General features: G+C 48.2%; 1 protein-coding gene across 25 annotated transcripts in view; it reads right to left on the reverse strand.

Moving 5' to 3' along the window:
* Positions 1 to 953: 953 nt before the first annotated feature.
* The window catches only part of ATP6V0A4 (ATPase H+ transporting V0 subunit a4), a 91860-nt gene continuing 72421 nt past the window's right edge, over positions 954 to 20392 (reverse strand). For 21 of the 25 annotated variants that reach the window (XM_045388295.2, XM_045388287.2, XM_015448110.3 and 18 more), the window contains 4 exons: positions 17305 to 17421; positions 12250 to 12367; positions 4590 to 4761; positions 954 to 1379 (listed from right to left, as the gene is read on the reverse strand). In XM_045388295.2, coding sequence (XP_045244230.2) covers positions 1286 to 1379; positions 4590 to 4761; positions 12250 to 12367; positions 17305 to 17421 — 501 coding nt within the window. In that variant the 3' untranslated portion in view covers positions 954 to 1285. The remainder of the gene's footprint in view (positions 1380 to 4589; positions 4762 to 12249; positions 12368 to 17304; positions 17422 to 20392) is intronic. The other 4 variants (XR_012432918.1, XR_012432917.1, XR_012432916.1 and 1 more) reach the window with 1 other exon arrangement.

Here is a 20392-nt window from a genome sequence, read left to right on the forward strand (position 1 = left end):
GGCAGCCCTCCCTCCAAACGAGAACATTATCTCTTCTTCCTCAGTGAAAATTCATGAGAAAGTTCCTAAGCTTGTAATGCTTAGCCCTAGACAAGGGAAAAAGGTGTTTGAGGAAGGAGGAAATGAGGAAATAGAATATGCATAATCCTTCTCTGGGATTAGTTTGTGTAGCTCTGTTGTTCAGCTTTGGCCTATAAGTCAGTAGTAAATGGTATGAAATAATTTTTTTTTTTTTTCGAGATGGAGTCTTGCTCTGTCGCCCAGGCTGGAGTGAGGTGGCTCGATCTTGGCTCACTGCAACCTCCACCTCCTGGGTTCAAGGGATTCTCCTGCGTCAGCCTCCCAAGCAGCTGGGACTATAGGCGCCCCCCACCATGCCCAGCTAATTTTTGTATTTTTAGTAGAGACAGGGTTTCAACATATTGATCAGGCTGGTCTCAGATTCCCAACCTCAGGTAATCCACCCCCCTCAGCCTCCCAAAGTGCTGGGATTACAGGCATAAGTCACCGTGCCCAGTCTGGTATGGAATAATTTTGAATAAAAACATCTTTTTTTTTTTTTTTTTTTTTTTTTGAGATGGAGTGTCGCTCTTTCGCCCAGGCTGGAGTGAAGTGGTGCAATCTCTGCTCACTGCTTATTTTGTTGAGATGGAGTCTCACTCTGTCTCCCAGGCTGAAGTGCAGTGGCATGATCTCGGCTCACTGCAACCTCCGCCCCCCAGGGTCCAAGTGATTCTCCTGCCTCAGCCTCCCGAGTAGCTGGGATTACAGGCACCTGCCACCACGCCCAGCAAATTTCTGTATTTTTAGTAGAGACAGGGTTTCACCATATTGGCCAGGCTGGTCTTGAACTCCTGACCTTGGGTGATCCACCCGCCTTGGCCTCCCAAAGTGCTAAGATTACAGGCATGAGCCACTGCGTCCGGCCGAATAAAGACATCTTAAGGAAAAAGTGAATGACTCAGATGTTTATTTTCTCAAATACAGTATTTAAAATATTGCAAGAAGACATCTGTTTAGCATTCTCCCCTCATTTCTCAATTATTTTATTATTTGAGAATTAATACCCCACACGAAGACAAAAATCACTTGCCAAAGTCCTTCTTCTCTGACATGGTTAAGTCGTGTCAAATCCACAGGCTGATATCCAAATAATACACAGCTTCATGCTCCAGGTGAGCCAAGAACAACCTTCCCATTGAACGCCTTTCAGGGGCTGATACCAAAGACAGACTGAACAACTTTCATTGGCAGGGAGACCGCTGCGGGAGGTGCAGCCCGCAGCCTACTCCTCGGCTGTGCCATCCAGGATGTGTTTAAAGGAGAATGGAGAAAATTTGTAACCATCGCCGACATAGAACTTGTTCTGGAACTCAACCCTGTTGTTGTGGGGAGGGCGTGGGGTAAGAAAAGGGAGATTGAAACACATCAGTTAGAGGCTGGAAGGCGGAGGGAGGAGGCAGCAGAGCATTTGTAAAATCAAGCACAAAGTCAGAAGGGTTGGCCACGGCAGGCCCCCAGGCTGATGGCTACCATGAGAATCCTGAGGATTCTTTTTTTTTTTTTTTTGAGACAGAGTCTCACTGCATTGCCCAGGTTGGGGTGCAGTGTCACGATCTTGACTCACTGCAACCTCTGCCTCTCAGGTTCAAGAGATTCTCCTGCCTCAGCCTCCTGAGTAGCTAGGGCTACAGGCACATACCACCATGCCTAGCTAATTTATATATATATGTGTGTGTGTGTGTGTGTGTGTGTGTGTGTGTGTGTGTATATATATATATATATATATATATATATTTTTTTTTTTTTTTTTTTTTTTTTTTTTTGAGACGGAGTTTCGCTCTCGTGGTCCAGGCTGGAGTGCAGTGGTGCGATCTCAGCTCACTGCAACCTCCGCCTCCCAGGTTCAAGCGATTCTTCTTTTTTTTTTTTTTTTTTTTGAGACGGAGTCTCACGCTGTTGCCCAGGCTGGAGTGCAGTGGCGCGATCTCGGCTCACTGCAAGCTCCGCCTCCTGGGTTCACGCCATTCTCCTGCCTCAGCCTCCTGAGTAGCTAGGACTACAGGCGCCCGCCACCGCGCCCGGCTAATTTTTTGTATTTTTAGTAGAGACGGGGTTTCACTGTGGTCTCGATCTCCTGACCTTGTGATCCGCCCGCCTCGGCCTCCCAAAGTGCTGGGATTACAGGCTTGAGCCACCGCGCCCGGCAAGCCTCAAGCGATTCTTCTACCTCAGCCTCCTGCGTAGCTGGGATTACAGATGCTCACCACCACGCCCAGTTAATTTTTGTATTTTTAGTAAAGACCAGGTTTTGCCACATTGGCCAGGCTCATCTTGAACTCCTGACCTCAGGTGATCCACCCACCTCAGCCTCCCAAAGTGCGGGGATTACAGGTGTGAGCCTCTGCACCCAGGCCATGAATCTGAGGATTTTTTAAGCCCTTCTCTCACCTGTCTCTTACCACCTTCCCCTTCCCCTCCCCCTCACTTCCTCTAGGCCACGCTGCTTGTGGGCTCATGGCCACAGCACAACCACTCTTCCCTCACGGAAGGAGCTTCCCCACCCCCATCACAAGCCAAGATGCCCTCACTGTGCAGTGCTCTCTCGTGTCATTTTCCATTTCCATCCAATCCTAAAATGTGGGACTCGCATACTGTAGAACGCAAAGACCCTTGACCTATATATATATATATTTTTTTTGAGATGGAGTCTTGCTCTGTAGCCCGGGCTGGAGTGCAGTGGCCGGATCTCAGCTCACTGCAAGCTCCGCCTCCCGGGTTTACGCCATTCTCCTGCCTCAGCCCCCGGAGTAGCTGGGACTACAGGCGCCCGCCACCACGCCCGGCTAGTTTTTTGTATTTTTAGTAGAGACGGGGTTTCACGGTGTTAGCCAGGATGGTCTCGATCTCCTGACCTCGTGATCCGCCCGTCTCGGCCTCCCAAAGTGCTGGGATTACAGGCTTGAGCCACCGCGCCCGGCCGCTTGACCTATATTTTTGTAAATGATCATGTAGGATCATTTATGTTTTGTTTTATTTATTTATTTATTTTGAGATGGAGTCTCGCTCTGTTGCCCAGGCTGGAGTGCAGTGGCTCGATCTCTGCTCACTGCAAGCTCTGCCTCCCGGGTTCAAGGGATTCTCCTGTCTCAGCCTCCCGAGTAGCTGGGATGACAGGCATGCGCCACCGCCCCAGCTAATTTTGTATTTTTAGTAGAGAGGGGTTTCTCCACGTTGGTCAGGCTGGTCTCGAACTCCCGACCTCAGGTGATCCGCCCACCTTGACCTCCCAAAGTGCTGGGCTTACAGGCGCGAGCCACCGCGCCCGGCCTCATTTCTGTTTTATTAAGTTACGGAGTTTGGTTCATCTCCTCAATGACACGGAGGGGAATGACGTCATCACGGAGGCAGGGGATGCGGTGGTTCTCCTCACTCAGTACATGAAGTGTAAAGGCTTCTTTATGAATAGTGGCCATAGAGGGAGGAAGAAAACAGCAGGGCAAGCTGTGTACAGTCTCTGCCGCTGAAGGGCCTGCTCTGCACACTCAGAATTATTGGTTGAAATATAACTTGGAAGACAACCAGAGGCCCGAACACGTTTCCATATTCATCAACCTAATGACAGCTGGTTGTCGATGGATACATCTGTGCGTGTCCAGGGCTCCCTGTGAGCGTCTCCCTCCTGGTGGTGCCCTCCTTCTCTCTGCACTTTTGAGACTTTCATAACTTGTTGGTATAACTCCTGCACTCAGCAACAAAAGCCAAACATCCCAGATTCACTGGGCGCGGTGGCTCATGCCTGTAATCCCAGCACTTTGGGAGGCTGAGGCAGGTGAATTACTTGAGGCCGGGAGTTTGAGACTAGCCTGGCCAACATAGCGAACCCCCATCTCTACTAAAAATACAAAAATTAGCTGGGCGTGATGGTACGTGACTGTAATCCCAGGACTTCGGAAGGCTGAGGTGGGTGAATCACTTGAGGCCAAGAGTTTGAGACCAGCCCAGCAAACATGGGGAAACCCCATCTCTGCTACAAATACAAAACTTAGCTGGCCGTAGTGGCAGACACCTGTAATCCCAGCTACTAGGGAGGCTGAGGCAGGAGAATCGCTTGAACCCGGGAGGTGGAGGTTACAGTGAGCCAAGACTGCGCCACTGCACTGGGCAACAGAGTGAGAGTCTGTCTGGAAAAAAAAAAAAAAAAAAAAAAAGGCCAAACATTCCTGATTTTCTAAGCATGTCTTCTCTGAGCCTATCTCAGATGCCACCTTGCCAATACTTGGAAGTGTCACTTGGGTTAAAGCCAATTGTAATAACAAATGAACACTGACCACCTAAAAGGGGAGGAGTAAATGAGAACAGTTAGTGTAGATAGACGTGTCTGAATGAGTATGAATGAGTGTGTATATATATGTACATATATTACATCGTTTAATATTATACCAACAGATGACTAAACTAAGGTTCCAAAGAGGTATGTAAGCTGCTAAAGTCACACACAGGTCAAGATTTGAACCCAGTTAGCTGGCCCCACAGCCCACTCCCTTTCCCAACACCACATCGAGCTTCCACGGCACAACCATACTTACCAGTGCAGTCGCAGGGCATGCAGGAAAGCAGAGAGGCCCTCCATGATCAGAAGGATGGCTACTGTCAGGACAGCAAATACGGCAAAAATAATAAAAACCCCAACGATTCCTCCCCAGCCTCGCATCTGAAGGCCGTTGTTCATCACCATAGTCCAGAGCACTTCAGACAGTTCTGCAAGGTATGAGACACCACTGGGATTATCTTGTAAATGCAGATTGTTATTTGTTGTATTTTTTCATCTTTTTAATCAAAAATATTAATATGTATATATTTTTAAATAGAGACAGGGTCTCACTATGTTGACTAGGATGGTCTCCAACTCCTGGCCTCAAGCAATCCTCCTGTCTCAGCCTCCCAAAGTGCTGGGAAATCAGGCATAAGCCACCATGTCCAGCTCAGATTATTATTATTTTTTTATTTTTATTTTTTTGAGGCTGGTTCTCACTGTGTCACCCAGGCTGGAATGCAGTAGCGCAATTCTGGCTCATTGCAGCCTTGACCTCATGGGCTCCAGTGATCCTCCCACCTCAGCCTCCTAAGTAGCTGGGGCCAGAGGAGTGTACTGTCACTCTCTGTTAATTTTTTTTTTTTTTTTTTTTTTTGAGACAGAATTTCACTTTTGACGCCTAGGCTAGAGAGCAATGGCATGATCTTGGCTCACTGCAACCTCCACCTCCCAGGTTCAAGCAATTCTCCTGCCTCAGCCTCCTGAGTAGCTGGGATTATAGGCGCCCACCACCACGCCCGGCTAATTTTTATATTTTTAGTAGAGACAGGGTTTCACCATGTTGACCAGGTTGGTCTCAAACTCCTGACCTCAGGTGATCTGCCCGCCTCGGCCTCCCAAAGTTCTGGGATTACAGGTGTGAGCCACCACAGCCGGCCCTGTTAATTTTTTTTTAATAGAGAAGGGGTCTTTCTATGTTGGGCAGGCTGGCCTTGAAGTCCTGGGCTCAAGTGATCTTCCCATCTCAGCCTCCCAAAATGCTGGGATTACAGGCATGAGCCACCACATGAGGCTATACATGCAGATTATTTGTACATTATAATCCTAAATCTGTACATCCTATGATTCAACAACTCTACTCCAAGGTGGAGAAGTTTGGCACATGTACCCTAGGGCGTTGCACGAGATTGTTTCCAGAAGCTTTGTTCCCAAGGGTGGAATTTCCATCAAGAGGAAATCAGACAAATATGTGGAGGCATATTATTCACCAAGGAAAGTAAGCAAACTATAGCTATTGGTGGCAAAATAAACAAATCCTGGTAATACAATTTACATGCAAAAAAGCAAAACAATACAATTTGTTAGAGATCATATGTCTGTGTCTCTCCAAAATTTATATGTTGAAGGCCTAACCCCCAAAGTGATGGTATTTGGACATGGAGCTTTTGGGAGGTGATTTGGATTAGGTGAGCTCATGAGGGTGGGGCTCTCATGTTGGTATTAGTGCCCTTATAAGAAGAGACACCAGGCAGCTTTCCCCCTCTCTCTCTGTCTCTTTTCCCCTCTCTCCACCATATGAGGACACAGGCAGAAGGCCGCCATCTGCAAGCCAGGAAGAGGGTCATCACCAGAACCCCACTTTTCTTGCTCCCTGATCTGGGGCTTGCAGCCTCCAGAACTGTGAGAAAATAACTGTCTGCTGCTAAGTCGCCCAGCCCAGGGCGTTTTATTATGGCAGCCTGAGCTAAGACATGATTCTATTCACATAAATTCAAACAGATGCAAAACTACACTAAATTGCTAAGGGATAAAACCATGTTAAAAAGCACAAAATTTGCTATTATAAAAGTCAGGAGTGTGGTCAACACCATGTGAGGACACAGGGAGAAAAAGAAATCCTCCTGCCCCAGCCTTCCAAGTAGCTGAACCACAGGACCACACTTGTATATTTTTTCATTTTAATTTTTGTACAGACAGGGTCTCGCTACATTGCCCAGGCTGGCCTCCAATTTCTGGCCTGAAGCAATCCTTCCACCTTGGCTCCTTCTTTCTTTTTTTTTTTTCTTTTGTTTTGAGATGGAGTCTTGCTCTATTGCCCGGGCTGGAATGCAGTGGTGTGACCTCAGCTCACTGCAACTTCCGCCTCCCAGGTTCAGGCAATTCTCTTGCCTCAGCCTCCCAAGTAGCTGGGACTACAGGCATGCACCACTATGCCCAGCTAATTTTTCTTTATTTAGTAGACACAGGGTTTCACCATGTTGACTAGGATGGTCTCGATCTCTTGACCTCATGATCCACCTGCCTTGGCCTCCCAAGTGCCGGGATTACAGGTGTGAACCACCGCACGTGGCCACGGCCTCTTCTTTGACCAGGACATGGTTACGTGAGTGCTTGCTTCACAAAAATCCACTAGGCTATATATATATTTTATGCATTTTTGTAAACATGCTAATTTTTCACAGTAAAAGTGTTTTTAAAAAGACTAAGATCCTAACCATATTTCAAAAAGTGTTTAGCTAATATTTATTCAGTCACTGCAATGTATAAGGGCACATGCCAGGTACTGGGCATGAGGTACAGCCTCACTCTGGAAAGTGGCTCTTTTTACTCTTCAGTGGTCACGAGTCCCCTCTGAAATCTGAAGAAAGTCATGAATCCTTTCTCCAGAAAAATGCACACACAGACGCCCAACAACATCTTATATGTAGTTTCAGGGGATTAACAGACAGCCTGAAGTTCAGCCACAGACTCCAAATAAAGAGCCAAGTCAGAGGAATTCAAAGCGGTTTCACATATTATCTCAGTAAGGCCTGTACCAACCCTATAAATTAGGTTTTATGATGCCCGTCTTACAGATAAGGAAACTAAAGCTCCGAGAAGTTCAGGGACAGACGCCACACAGCCCTCTCTGGCCTGTTCCTATGACACCACCACCCGTCCCTCACTTCCCTACCCCTTACCTTCTCAGCTGTTCCCACACCCCCAGCTCCAAAGGTCTTTTCTATACACTTCTTGCATGCCCATGGAGTGTCTCAAAGGCTGACAGTGGGGAATGTTTTAAAAGGCCCTGAGGCGAGTGAAATCCAAGAGGAGGGAGGTCATGGATGGGTATTGGAAAAAACCCAGACTCGTCGCTGAGCTCCTGCCTCCAGCTAACCGCCCTACAAGGGCTCTCACTGTCCAAGCTATGCGAGTAGGGGTCCATGTCTAGGTGTCCCTGGGCATGGAGCACGTGCGACTGCTTCTCCCCTAGTTATCATGCCCAATAGCCTGGGAAATGCGCCTGGCAGGGAAATACCATCATTACATCCTTGGCTTGAGCTTGAAGACCCCCGCTAAAAGGTCACCACGATGTGGCCCAGAGAGATAGAGGCCTGTCACTTGCAAGTGGCTATCAGAACATGACAAAAGCAGAGACATAGAATGCAAGGAAGAGGGTCCCTGTTTGCTTGCTGCTTCCCAAGTTCCGGTTTTCTGCCTGCTACAGTGGTGCAGAGTCTCTCATCAATGGGAACAGCTTCACCCCCGTGTGGTTAGACCCACACTTGAGTGCTTAGCATTCGTGTGATCTTCACAGCTCAGGCTATGTTTGTTTCCTTACATAAACTCACATACGCAGACTTTCACATGCACACGAATGCTTAGATGCACACACTCAGCCCTGCGCGTACCCGCAGCGCAGACACCCACGAGCATGTCTTCATTCCTGTGCACTGGTGTGCATTCGTGTGAAGTGACTATCCCAGGACTGTCACTCACTTTGTTCCTTTTTTTTTTTTTTTTTCTTTTTTGAGACAGAGTCTTGCAGTGTCACCCAGGCTGGAGTGCAGTGGTGCGATCTCAGCTCACTGCAACCTCCAGCTCCCAGGTTCAAGTGATTCTCCTGCCTCCCGAGTAGCTGGGATTACAGGCGTGTGCCACCACACTCAGCTAATTTTGTATTTTTAGTAGAGAGGGGGTTTCACCATGTTGGCCAGGCTGGTCTCGAACTCCTGACTTCAGGTGATCCACCTGCCTTGGCCTCCCAAAGGGCTGGGATTACAGGCGTGAGCCACCCCCCTGACCCCACTTTGTTCCTTAAAGTGGATCTTAGCGCTTCAAGTCATCAGTGGTGCTAATGTTGGTCTTCAGCTCCAACCTCAGCAGTAGTTTGAAGGACTTGGGTCATACCAGGGATGAGTCTAAATAAGACAGGAGGAATTTTGACCAGAGGACACCCCAACACATAGTGCCAAACTCTGGCCCAGTGACCTGAGATTTGGAGGGTAAGTTGTTATTGCAACAGAGTTTAGCCTAGCCTGACCAGTACAGGAGGCTAACTACTAGAACCACTGATGAAAGCCCCGGCACACAAAGGTTAAATTTCTTGTGTAAGTGACTCAGCCAAAAGGTGGTAGAAAAGGGACCAGAATTTAAGTCAGTGTTTTAATTTTTTCCCCATTCTTCCACATTACCTCTTTAAGCAACCGTGTTAGTATGGCATGGAAGCCACGTCTAGCAGGGACTTCTAGAATGACCCAGTGGGTGAACCAGGCCAGGCAGCCATGAACCATATGGGTTTTCAGGAATCAAATGACCCCCTGAGTGTGTGCATGGGCTGGCCAGAGGACACCCTGACACATAGGGCCAAACTCTGGCCCAGGGACCAAGAATACCAAAACTCCTCCTCCTTTCTTATCTAGACTCAGCCCTATTATGACTCAAGTCCTCCAGCTGCTGCTGGGGTTGGAGCTGAAGACCAACATTAGCACCACTGACTGCACGAAGTGCTGAGATCCACTCTAAGGTAAACAAGTGGGTGACAGTCCTGGGATAACCACTTCACATGAATGCACAACAGTACACAGGAGTAAAGACACGTGGCCGGGTGTGGTGGCTCACGCATGTAATCCCAGCACTTTGGAAGGCCGAGGCAGGCAGATCACGAAGTCAAGAGATCGAGGCCATCCTGGCCAACATGGTGAAACCCCATCTCTACTGAAAATACAAAAATTAAAAAAAAAAAAAAATTAGCTTGGCGTGGTGGCGTGCACCTGTAGTCCCAGCAACTCGGGAGGCTGAGACAGAAGAATTGCTTGAACCTGGGAGGTGGAGGTTGCAGTGAGCTGAGATCGCACCACAGCACTCCAGCCTGGTGGCAGGGAGAGACTCCACCTCAAAAAAAAAAAAAAGACATGCTTGTGGGTGTCTGTGCTGCAGGTACTCGCAGGATTGAGTGTATGCATCTAAGCGTTCATGCACATGTGAAAGTGTGTGTATGTGAGTTTGTGTGAGGAAACAAGCACAGCTGAGCTGTGAAGATCGCACAAATGCTGAGGACTGGAGTTTCTACCGTAAATGAATAATCACACACTTTACTGCTGTCGCTTCTATCCACTCAGCACACACCTTGGCCTGGCTTCTCTGTTCTAGGCATTATGCCCAACGCCGGGAATGCTAAGATAAAAGTCAGGGTCTTTGCTTCCAAGGAGCTCATAGTCCAGTAGGGAGACAGGCTCATCGAGACAATCATAATTGAAGCTAGGTTAACAGCATGCCCCAGAATCCCAGGCAGGCATCTTCCAGACTGGGGGACTAGGAAGGAAGATTTCCAGCTGAGTTATGAAGAAGGAATTAAGTATCAGGTGGGGAGAGAGTTAAAGAAGGGACTATTTCAGGCAAGGGGGCTGCAGGGGCAAACACCCAGAGGGGCCCTGGGAGTACTGCATCTTCAGGAGATAGTTCTTCAGGCCAGGCACAGCGGCTCACACCTGCAATCCCAGCGCTGTGGGAGGCCAAGGCAGGAGGATTGTTTGAGCCCAGGAGTTCAAGACAAGCCTGGGAAACATGGCAAAACCCTGTCTCTACCAAATAAATAAATAAATAAATAAATAAATAAAATTAGCCAAGTGTAGCGGTGTGTGCCTATAGTCCCAGCTACTTGGGAGACAAAGGCAGGTGAACTGCTTGAGCCCAAGAGTTTGAGGCCAGCCTAGGCAACAAGGCAAAACCCTGTCTCTACTAAAAAAAAAAAATACAAAAATTGGCCCAGGCATGGTGGCATGCACCTGTGGTCCCAGCTACTTGGGAAGCTGAGGCGGTAGAATGACATGAGCCTGGGAGCTCGAGGCCATGATAGCGCCACTGCACTCCAGCCTGGGCAACAGAGGGAGATGCTGGCTCAGAAAAAAAAAAAAAAAAAAAGCGCTCCTCAGGGCCACTGCGTATGAAATGGATGGGTCTGGAGCGCTGGTGGGGCACTAAGGAAAACTGACAAGAAACAAGACTGGAGAAGGACCCAGAGATCAAGATGGGGCTTACAAAGTGAGTTGGTGAGTCAGGATTCCTGACGTTAGGCAACCCCAGGGCTCGGACTTGTATCAAAATTGTATTTCCAATGCCTGAAATCCCAGCACTTTGGGAGGCGGAGGCAAGAGCATCCCTTGAGGCCAGGAGTGTGAGATCAGCCTGGGCAACATAATGAGACCTTGTCTCTTTTAGATAGATAGATAGATAGATAGATAGATAGATAGATAGATAGATAGATAGATAGATAGATAGAAAGAAAGAAAGAATTGTATTTCTGGGCCTGACTGACCCTGACTGCTGTGAATTCACAAGGGGGGTGAGCACTTCCTGACGGTCAGCTCAGTGGGCAGCAAACTGACTCCCAGCAACGCTCCTAATCAAGGCAGGCCTTCACTGAAAGGTCAGCACCTTGCAGGAGGGCACGGTAGCCTGAAAAAACATGTTCCCCCACCCGTAAGATGTCCACATCCTAATCCTAATAACCTGTCAACATACTGTATTACATAGCAACAGTGGCTCTGTGGATAAGGTAAGATTAAGCTAAGAATCCTGAGAGAGGGGCGTTATCCCGGATTATTTGGATATGCCCAGTGCCATCACTAGAGTCTTCGTAAGAGGAAGGCAGGATAGTCACAGAGAAAAAGGAGATTTGATGCTGGAAGCAGAGGTTGAAGTGATGCAAAGAGGAGCCGCAAGCCACGGAATGCAGGCAGTCTCAAGAAGCTGGAAAGGCCAGGAAACTAATTCTGCCTGCAGCCTGTAGCAGGAGCACGGCTGCCCACGCCTTGACTTTAGGACTCCGACTTCAAAAACCTCAAGATACCAATTGTGTTGTTGGGTTGGTTTTTGTTTGTTTGTTTGTCTGTTTGTTTTTTGAGACTGAGTCTCACTCTGTAGCCCAGGGTGGAGTGCAGTGATGCGATCTTGGCTCACTGCAACCTCCTCCTTCCGGATTCGAGCAATTCTCCTGCTTCAGTCTCCCGAGTAGCTGGAGTTACAGGCGCCCACCACCATGCCCAGCTAATTTTTGTATTTTCAGTAGAGGCAGGTTTCACCATGTTGGCCAGGCTGATCTTGAACTCCTGGGCTCAAGCAATTTGCCCAAACTCTGCCTCCCAAAGTTCTGGGATTACAGGTGTGAACCACCATGCCTGGCCACATTTGTGTTGTTTTAAGCCACGAGCGTTTGTGACAGTTTGTTACAGCAGCAGTAGGAGACTATTAATACAGAGGGTGACCACCCCAGCAACGTGCAGCCAGACCCACAGAAAAGACACATGTGCCTGGGAAAGAAGAACCATTCTTTCGGCAAACATCCACAAATAACTCGGAGAAGTCACCTTGACCTCCAAATACATTGCACCTGTTTCCCAGGGTGTTGGGGGGAGCTGACCGCGCCCCTCTCCCTCGGGCTGCTCACTCACGTGCATGAGCCAGGCTGAGGGCCCAGAGCCGCAGGTAGGAGGCTGTGTTTGAAATGCAGCCCAGGCAGTACTCGATGGTGTGGATGGCTTGGTGGACAAAGATGTCTCCAAAGTTGAACTGGAAGACAGAATTGTTTATTTCACTTCATTGAGAACTTTCTACACAAAAGTTGTTACAAATGATGCGAAGATGAATAAGACATGGGCTTTGCTGTTCAGACACTTTCAGTCTAACTAGGGGAAAAGAAATAGTAGTAGACTTAGAGAAAGAATTATCAGCACAGAGTCGTATGTTATGTGTGTATTAACGTTCCCCAGCAATAGCTGAAAAAAAAAGCTCAAAGACGACAACTGGGTGGTAAGGGGAGATGAGATTTGTGCTGTGCCAGGAAGGTAATGGGTAGGGATGTGACTTGAAGGAGAAGAAATTGTTCCTGAGGAGGAAAAGGATCCCTGGTTGGGGAAAAACACGTAGCTGGGAATATCACCAAGTCAAGTTGGAAAGAAAACAATTTGGCTGGAACTGGGAGCTTGTTTAGGTGAGGAATAGAAGACAGTGCTCCTGTGTGGAAATTTCTAGAAAGGCAAGCTATGGGTAAAGTTGAAGAAACAACCTGGATTCAGTGAGGAGCCATAGAGGCAGGTTATTCTGGTAGCATCATGGTTTAGAGAAGGGACAGCCTTAAAGTAAAAAAAAAAAAGACAATTTGGTTATGAGCTCAGTAACACAGGAAAGAAGTAAATAACAGAATGAAGACAGCCATGACTCATTCTCCCCTCATGCTCTCTGATGTGACAGATAATTTTTTTGAGGGGGGACAGGGTCTTGCTCTGTCACTCAGGCTGGAGTGCAGTAGCACAATCACAGCTCACTGCAGCCTTGCCCTCCCAGGCTCAGGTGATCCTCCTATCTCAGCCTCCCGAGAAGCTGGGACTACAGGCGTGCATACCCGACTAATTTTTGTATTTTTTTTAGAGACGGGGTTTCACCATGTTGCCCAGGCTGGTCTGGAACTCCTGGCCTCAAGCAATCTGCCTGCCTCGGTCTCCCAAAGTGCTGGGATTACAGACGTGAGCCACTGTGCCTGGCCATGAGGGACAGTTTGACTGGTGCTGTACATGCCCTTAAGTTGCTCACAGCCTAGTCAGGAGAATATGTAGAAGGGCTCCCATGCCACACTCTCAGAAGCGCAATGACCAGGGCATGCAGTAGTATCATGGGAGCACAGAGAAGGCCCCTTACCCACTCAGGGCCAGGGCAGCCGGGGCTCTGAGGCTCCTAAGCCCGAGTAGCTGGAAGAATGGCATTGACAGGAGGTGGGCAGCTGGCTCTCCACATGCTGAGTTGCAGAGGGCAGAGGGCCTTATCAGTAGATGCTCCACACATGGGAGCACAGGTGGAACTATGGAGGCCCCGAAGCAAAGTCCAGGCTGGAAATGGACTCCTGAGACTGCATCTGCAGGAGGACGCAGGAGATCAACAAGGGAAAGATCAAGGAAAGAGGAGATCACGCCTGTAATCCCAGCACTTCCAGAGGCCAAGGAGGGTGGATCACAAGGTCAAGAGATCGAGACCATCCTGGCCAACATAGTGAAACCCTGTCTCTATTGAAAATAAAAAAAATTAGCTGGGCACGGTGATGCGTGCCTGTAGTCCGAGCTACTCAGGAGGCTGAGGCAGGAGAATTGCCTGAATCTGTGAGGTGGAGGTTGCAGTGGGCCAAGATCGCGCCACTGCACTTCAGTCTGGCAACAGAGTGAGACTTTGTCTTAAAAAAAAAAAAAAGAAAGAAAGAAAGAGGAGCTCCTAGCCTTGGGAAACATCTTCATTCAGAGATAACAAAACAAGGCCAGGCACGGTGGCTCATGTCTATAATCCCAGCACTTTGGGAGGCCGAGGCAGGTAGGTCACTTGAAGTCAGGAGTTTGAGACCAGCCTGGCCAACCTCTACTAAAACTACAAAAATTAGATAGGCGTGGTGGTGCATGCCTGCAGTCCCAGCTACTTGGGAGGCTGAGGCAGAATTGCTTGAACCCGGGAGGCGGAGGTTGCAGTGAGCTGAGATCGTGCCACCGCACACCAGCCTGGGTGACACAGTAAGACTCTGTCTCAAAAAAAAAAGATTACAAAACAAGAAACTGATGAGGAAAAGAAAAGATGGAAGAAGCTGGAGCAATCACACTGCAGTCAAGGATGTCTGAGGAGGGAGACATCCAGGAAGAAATGCCGGTGCAGTCACTGATGTCAGAGTTTATGGGGACAAGACAAAAAGGAGAGCCTCAATTCAGCAATGGAAGCAGCTGTGAGGAACTGAAGGGACAGGGATGGGCAGAGATGGAGTGAGTAGGTAGAGACAGTCAAAGTAAAGAAGAACTGCATAAGAAATAATTAATCTTGGCCAGGTGTGGTGGCTCATGCCTGTGATCCCAGCACTTTGGGAGGCCGATGCAGGAGGATCGCTTGAGCCCAGGAGTTCAGAACCAACCCGAGCAACAAAGTGAGACCCAATCTCTACCAAAAATGTAAAAAATTAGCCAGGTGTGGTGGCATGCACCTGTGGTCCCAGCTACTCGGGAGACTGAGGCAGGAGGATCGCTTGGGCTCAGGAGGTCAAGGCTGCTGTGAGCCATGATTGTGCCACTGCATGCCAGCCTCAGCAAAAGAACAAGACCCTGTCTCAAAATAGTAATTATAATAATAATAATAATTAACCTTACCGAACAGGTCTGGCTTTGTCTTGGCTCCTGGGAGGTAACCTCTAAACCACTGGCATTTCCCGCGTGAAAGGGTCTTCGTTATTCAAGCTGGGCCCCTGGGACCACACCTGATCGTTTGTGCTAATGCAGTGGCTCAGGTTTGGCACTTCATATTTGACAGTCTGGCCACACCAGAAAGACCAACCACATGCTTAGACAGTTGGGACTGATCCGAAAGGTGGGAGGGAGCTGGGGACTGAGTGCAGCAACTGCTGGAGCTGCACCCATCAATCAATCATCAGTCACTCAATTAATCAATCCTGCCTGCATAAGGAAACTCCAGTAAAACTTTGGACACTGACGCTTGGGTGACCGGCCTGGGCTGGCGATTCTCTGCACATCTTGCCACACATCAATGTGCCTCCAAGGACACAGCTCCTCATTTGGAACTCACCGTCCCAGATACTGCCCTGTTCTCTCTGCCTTTCTGGTCTGAATTCTTTTGCTACAAAAGCTGTAAGTGGACAGGTACGGTGGCTCACACCTGTAATCCCAGCACTTTGGGAGGCCGAGATGGGCGGATCACCTGAGGTCAGGAGTTAAAGGCCAGCCTGGCCAACAGGGTGAAACCCCGTCTCTACAAAAATACCAAAAACAGACTGCACCCCTAACCTTGAGTTTGGCTCACCCTGGTGTGGAGAGATGTGAGAAAGGAACTTGAAAGAGAAACAGGAGGAGGCACACATTTGCCTGGAGACGGGAGACCCATGCATGATTAGACCTGGGGGAAAGAGGTCCATGAATGGAGACTGAAGTTGCCCAAGCATGGGCAACCTGTTCACGCTGGAGGTGGCAGGTGGAAATTGTCTGGATATAGATTAAGGGTAGGAGGGGAAGAGATGAGGGAGGGTGCCCTGGACAGGCCAGGACTTGAGGAGTCAGAAGATGCGTGGGTTGGATTCTAAAACATTCCAGCAGGTCTGACAGACTCGGTAATGTCAACAGCCACTACTGTGGATCACTCTGTACCTAGAATTTTCTTGGAAAGAATTTTCATGATCGAGATTTTTCATTAATTCTAATTAATCAAGATATATATGTATATTTTTTCAGATAGACTCTTGCTCTGTCGCCCAGGCTAGAGTGCAGTGGCGCGATCTCAGCTCACTGCAACCTCTGTCTCTCAGGTTCAAGTGATTCTCCTGCCTCAGCTTCCCCAGTAGCTGGGATTACAGGTGCCCACCACCATGCCTGGCTAATTTCTGTATTTTTAGTAGAGACAGGGTTTCACCATTTTGACCAGGCTGGTCTTGAACTCCTAACCTCAAGTGATCTGCCCACCTTGGCCTCCCAAAGTGCTAGGATTACAGGCATGAGCCACCACACATGGCTATCTAGAGAAAACTTTTTAAAATAAGTAATTAATACCACAAATGGAGCCATTTATAGCACCTGTGGCCCTCATGGGAACCCAGTCCCCACTCCCAAATTAGAACAGAGCTCTGGTTAAAGCCTCCAGCCTGGGATTCACAAATGTGGCTGACTTCAGTCAACACATGGAACAGACAGCTGCCTTCATCTGGAAGGATGTGGCCTGGGATCCTGAGGGGCAGCGGCTGTCCTTGCACAAGCAGAAGCGGGGAGGGATGAGGGAACAAAACAATATACGAATTCACGTGAGAGGCAGATAACATTATAAAGAGATCACAGGGGGCCAGGCACAGTGGCTCACGCCCGTAATCCCAGCACTTTGGGAGGCCGAGGCAGGCAGATCACCTGAGGTCAGGAGTTCAAGATCAGCCTGGCCAACATGGGGAAACCCCATCTCTACTAAAAATACAAAAATTAACCAGGTGCAGTGGCAGGTGCCTGTAATCCCAGCTATTAGGGAGGCTGAGGCAGGAGAATCACTTGAGCCTGGGAGGCGGAGGTTGCAGTGAGCTGAAACTGGCTCATTCCAGCCTGGGCAACAGAGTTAGAGAGTTAGACTCTATCTCAAAACCAAACAAAAAAGAGAGATTATAGGGGTGTGGTGCTGAGCCAAGGAGGCCTCAGTAACACGCGGGACCTTCTATGTTACTAGATCTGAGGCTGATAGTCACCTGACACATAAGATGCAGCAGTACTTGGACTAAAATATTAAAATGTGCCCAGATTGGTTGATAAATAGCTGTTCTGATCCTCTTAGACTAGCTAGTACGTCCCCTTCCCTGAGACCTTCACAGCCTCCCAGGACTCAGCAGTGGTAGGGCTACTGCCCCGTGGGGCCCTCCAGACCCGCCCAGCTCTACTGCCTGTGTCCATTCTAGAATCTGTATAAACTGGGGAGTCTTCCTCAGGGGCTCTCGTCCCAGATACCTCTTCCCCATGGTCATCCTGAGCCCCGTGGGCAGAAGTCCTCTGGCCAGAACCGCTGGAAGGGCTGGAGCTGTCACCTTCGATGTTTTCGGTGGCATCTTCTTGGATCCTGGATGCCTGCAGCAGACAAGCAGGGAAATGAGGAATGCACTCAACTCACCCTGGGAATTCTAACATATATAAATATAAATAAAGGCTCTCCTCAAATACTATGTATGTACCAGACATTGTTCTAAACATTACACTATCTCACTAAGCACTCACAACAACCATTTTATATAAGCACAATTATCACCCTATTTTCTGGAGAAGTAAGCTGCAGCACAGAAAGTTTAAGAAATGTGCCTGGGAAGCAGAGCTTGCAGTGAGCCGAGATTGCGCCGCTGCACTCCAGCCTGGGCGACAGAGTGAGACTCCGTCTCAAAAAAAAAAATAGAAAAGTGCCCGGCCAGGCACGGTGGCTCACACCTGTAATCTCAGCACTTATGGAGGCTGAGGTGGGCAGATCACTTGAGGTCAGGAGTCCAAGACCAGCGTGGTCAACATGGTGAAACCCCGTCTCTACTAAAAATACAAAAATTAGGCCAGGCACAGTGGCTCATGCCTATAATCCTAGCACTTCGGGAGGCTGAGGTGGGTGGATCACCTGAGGTCAGGAGTTCAAGACCAGCCTGGCCAACATAGTGAAACCCCATCTCTACTAAAAATACAAAAAATAGCTGGGCATGGTAGTGCGTGCTTGTAATCCCAGCTACCCAGGAGGCTGAGGCAGGAGAATCACTGGAACTTAGGAGGTGGAGGCTGCAGTGAGCCAAGATCACGCCACTGCACTCCAGCCTAGGCAACAGAGCGAGGCTCCATTTCAAAAAAAAAAAAATTAAAGGCCAGGCACAGTGGCTCATGCCTATAACCCCAGTGCTGTGGGAGGCCAAGGTGAGAGGATTGCCTGAGGCCGAGAGTTCAAGACCAGCCTGGGCAACATAGAGCGATCCCATCTCTATAAAAATACAAAAATTAGTTGGGCATGGTAGCACATGCCTGTAATCCCAGCTACTTAGGAGGCTGAGGAAGCAGAATCGCTTGAAGCCAGGAGGCAAGAAAGAAGGAAAGAAAGAAAGAAAGAAAGAAAGAAAGAAAGAAAGAAAGAAAGAAAGAAAGAAAAGAAAGAAAAGAAAGAAAAGAAAGAAAAGAAAGAAAAGAAAGAAAAGAAAGAAAAGAAAAGAAAGGAAAGAAAGAAAGAAAGAAAGAAAGAAAGAAAGAAAGAAAGAAAGAAAGAAAGAAAGAAAGAAAGAAAGAAAGAAAGAGAGAAAGAGTGCCCAAGATCATACAGCTGGCAAGGCGGGTAAGTGGCAGAGCCATGATTCAAACCCAGCGCCTGACTCCAGTGCATGTGCTTTTTCTCCACAATGCTCCAGAATGTGCCAAATGATGCAGTCTCGACAGTAAAGCAATGCAAGTACGAAAGTGCCTTTCCATTGTTAAAAGAAATACACAAGGTCATAAATCATCAGTCGTACCTTCCATGTAGCCTTGTGAAATTAACTATAAAAATAGCTTAGGAAAAATTCATGGAAAAAAAATCTAGGCATAGTCACCATTCAACTTGGTCTGGTTTTACCCCTAAGTTTGAATGGCATATTTCTTTCAAGTCACCATGAAGCTTAATGTCCCATGTCCAAAGTTTTTCTAGAATGATTTCATGGGAGAGGTATTGTAATTAGGCATCAATGTATCTGGACTTACTTTCTTTTTTTCTTTCTTTCTCTCTTTCTTCCTCTCTCTCTTTCTCTCTTTCTCTCTCTCTCTCTTTCTTTCTTTCTTCTTCATGGGAGGAGTAATATAAAGTAGGCATCACCGTATCTGGACTCTTTCTTTCTCTTTCTCTCTCTCTCTCTTTCTTTCTTTTTTTTTTTTTTTAAGGAATTTTGCTCTTTTGCCCAGGCTGGAGTGAAGTGGTGTGATCTTGGTTCACTGCAACCTCCATCTCTGGAGTTCAAGAGATTCTCCAGCCTCAGTCCTCCTGAGTACCCGGGATTATAGGCACCCGCCACCATGCCCAGCTAATTTTTGTATTTTTAATAGAGACGGGGTTTTGCCATGTTGGCCAGGCTGATCTCGAACTCCTGAACTCAGGTGATCCACCTGCCTCGGCCTCCCAAAGTGCTAGGATTACCGGCATGAGCCATTGCACCCGGCCAGGGCCCTCCTTTCTTTAGCAGGTCTGCACTTAACATTTGCAGGGCTCTGGACAAGAGTAAAGACGGTAGTTCACATACCATATGTTGAAATATGTAAAAGTTATACATCAAGCCAACAAATTCCTAAATAAAATAGGTTCCATGCTTGAGCCTAGGAGTTCAAGATCAGCCTGGGCAACAAAGTGAGATACCATCTCTCAAAAAAAAAAAAAAAAATTTAGCCTGGCTGACGGTTCACCTGTCCCAACTACATAGGAGGCTAGGACAGGAGGATCTCTTGAGCCTGGGATGTTGAACTGAAGTGAGCAGTGTTTGCGCCACTGCATTCCAGCCTGGGTGACCAAGCAAGACTCCGCCTCAAAAAAATAAGAAAGTGTGTGTGTCTAGGGGTTCTCGTCTCCTAGCTTAAAAAATAAATCTTTGTAAAAACTGGGAAGGCCGTGTTGAAATTCAGAATTCACGCCATGCCATAGCAGCGTGGGAGCTGACCCTGGACCAGGGAGCCCTCTTTTTTTCACCTCTGGCTTCATCCTATATCACGAGGGCCTTGTATGTGCACACAAACACCCTGACCCAAAATGTCTAAGTTCCACCTGCCTTCCCCACAGACAGCTGCCCCTTGGCCACCCAGGGACTCGTGGTGTCCATGCCAGTGGCCTGGTTTGCCCTCAGGAGACTGAGGAACAGGGCCTCTGCAGGACCCAGAAGTGGGCTCAGATCCATCTAGACAGGAGTCCAGGGTACCAGGTGCTGAGAGCCGGCTTCTATGCTGGCCTTTCCCCAAGACCTTGTGGTTCTTTATCCCATGAGGAGGGATGTGGCTCAAGTTAACTTTATATTTGTCATCTCGAAATCCTATTTTCTCTCCCCTTCAACTTACAGAAGAAAAT

This window comes from Macaca fascicularis, chromosome 3 (genome assembly GCF_037993035.2).
Source record: "Macaca fascicularis isolate 582-1 chromosome 3, T2T-MFA8v1.1".
NCBI classification, from domain to species: Eukaryota; Metazoa; Chordata; class Mammalia; order Primates; family Cercopithecidae; genus Macaca; species Macaca fascicularis.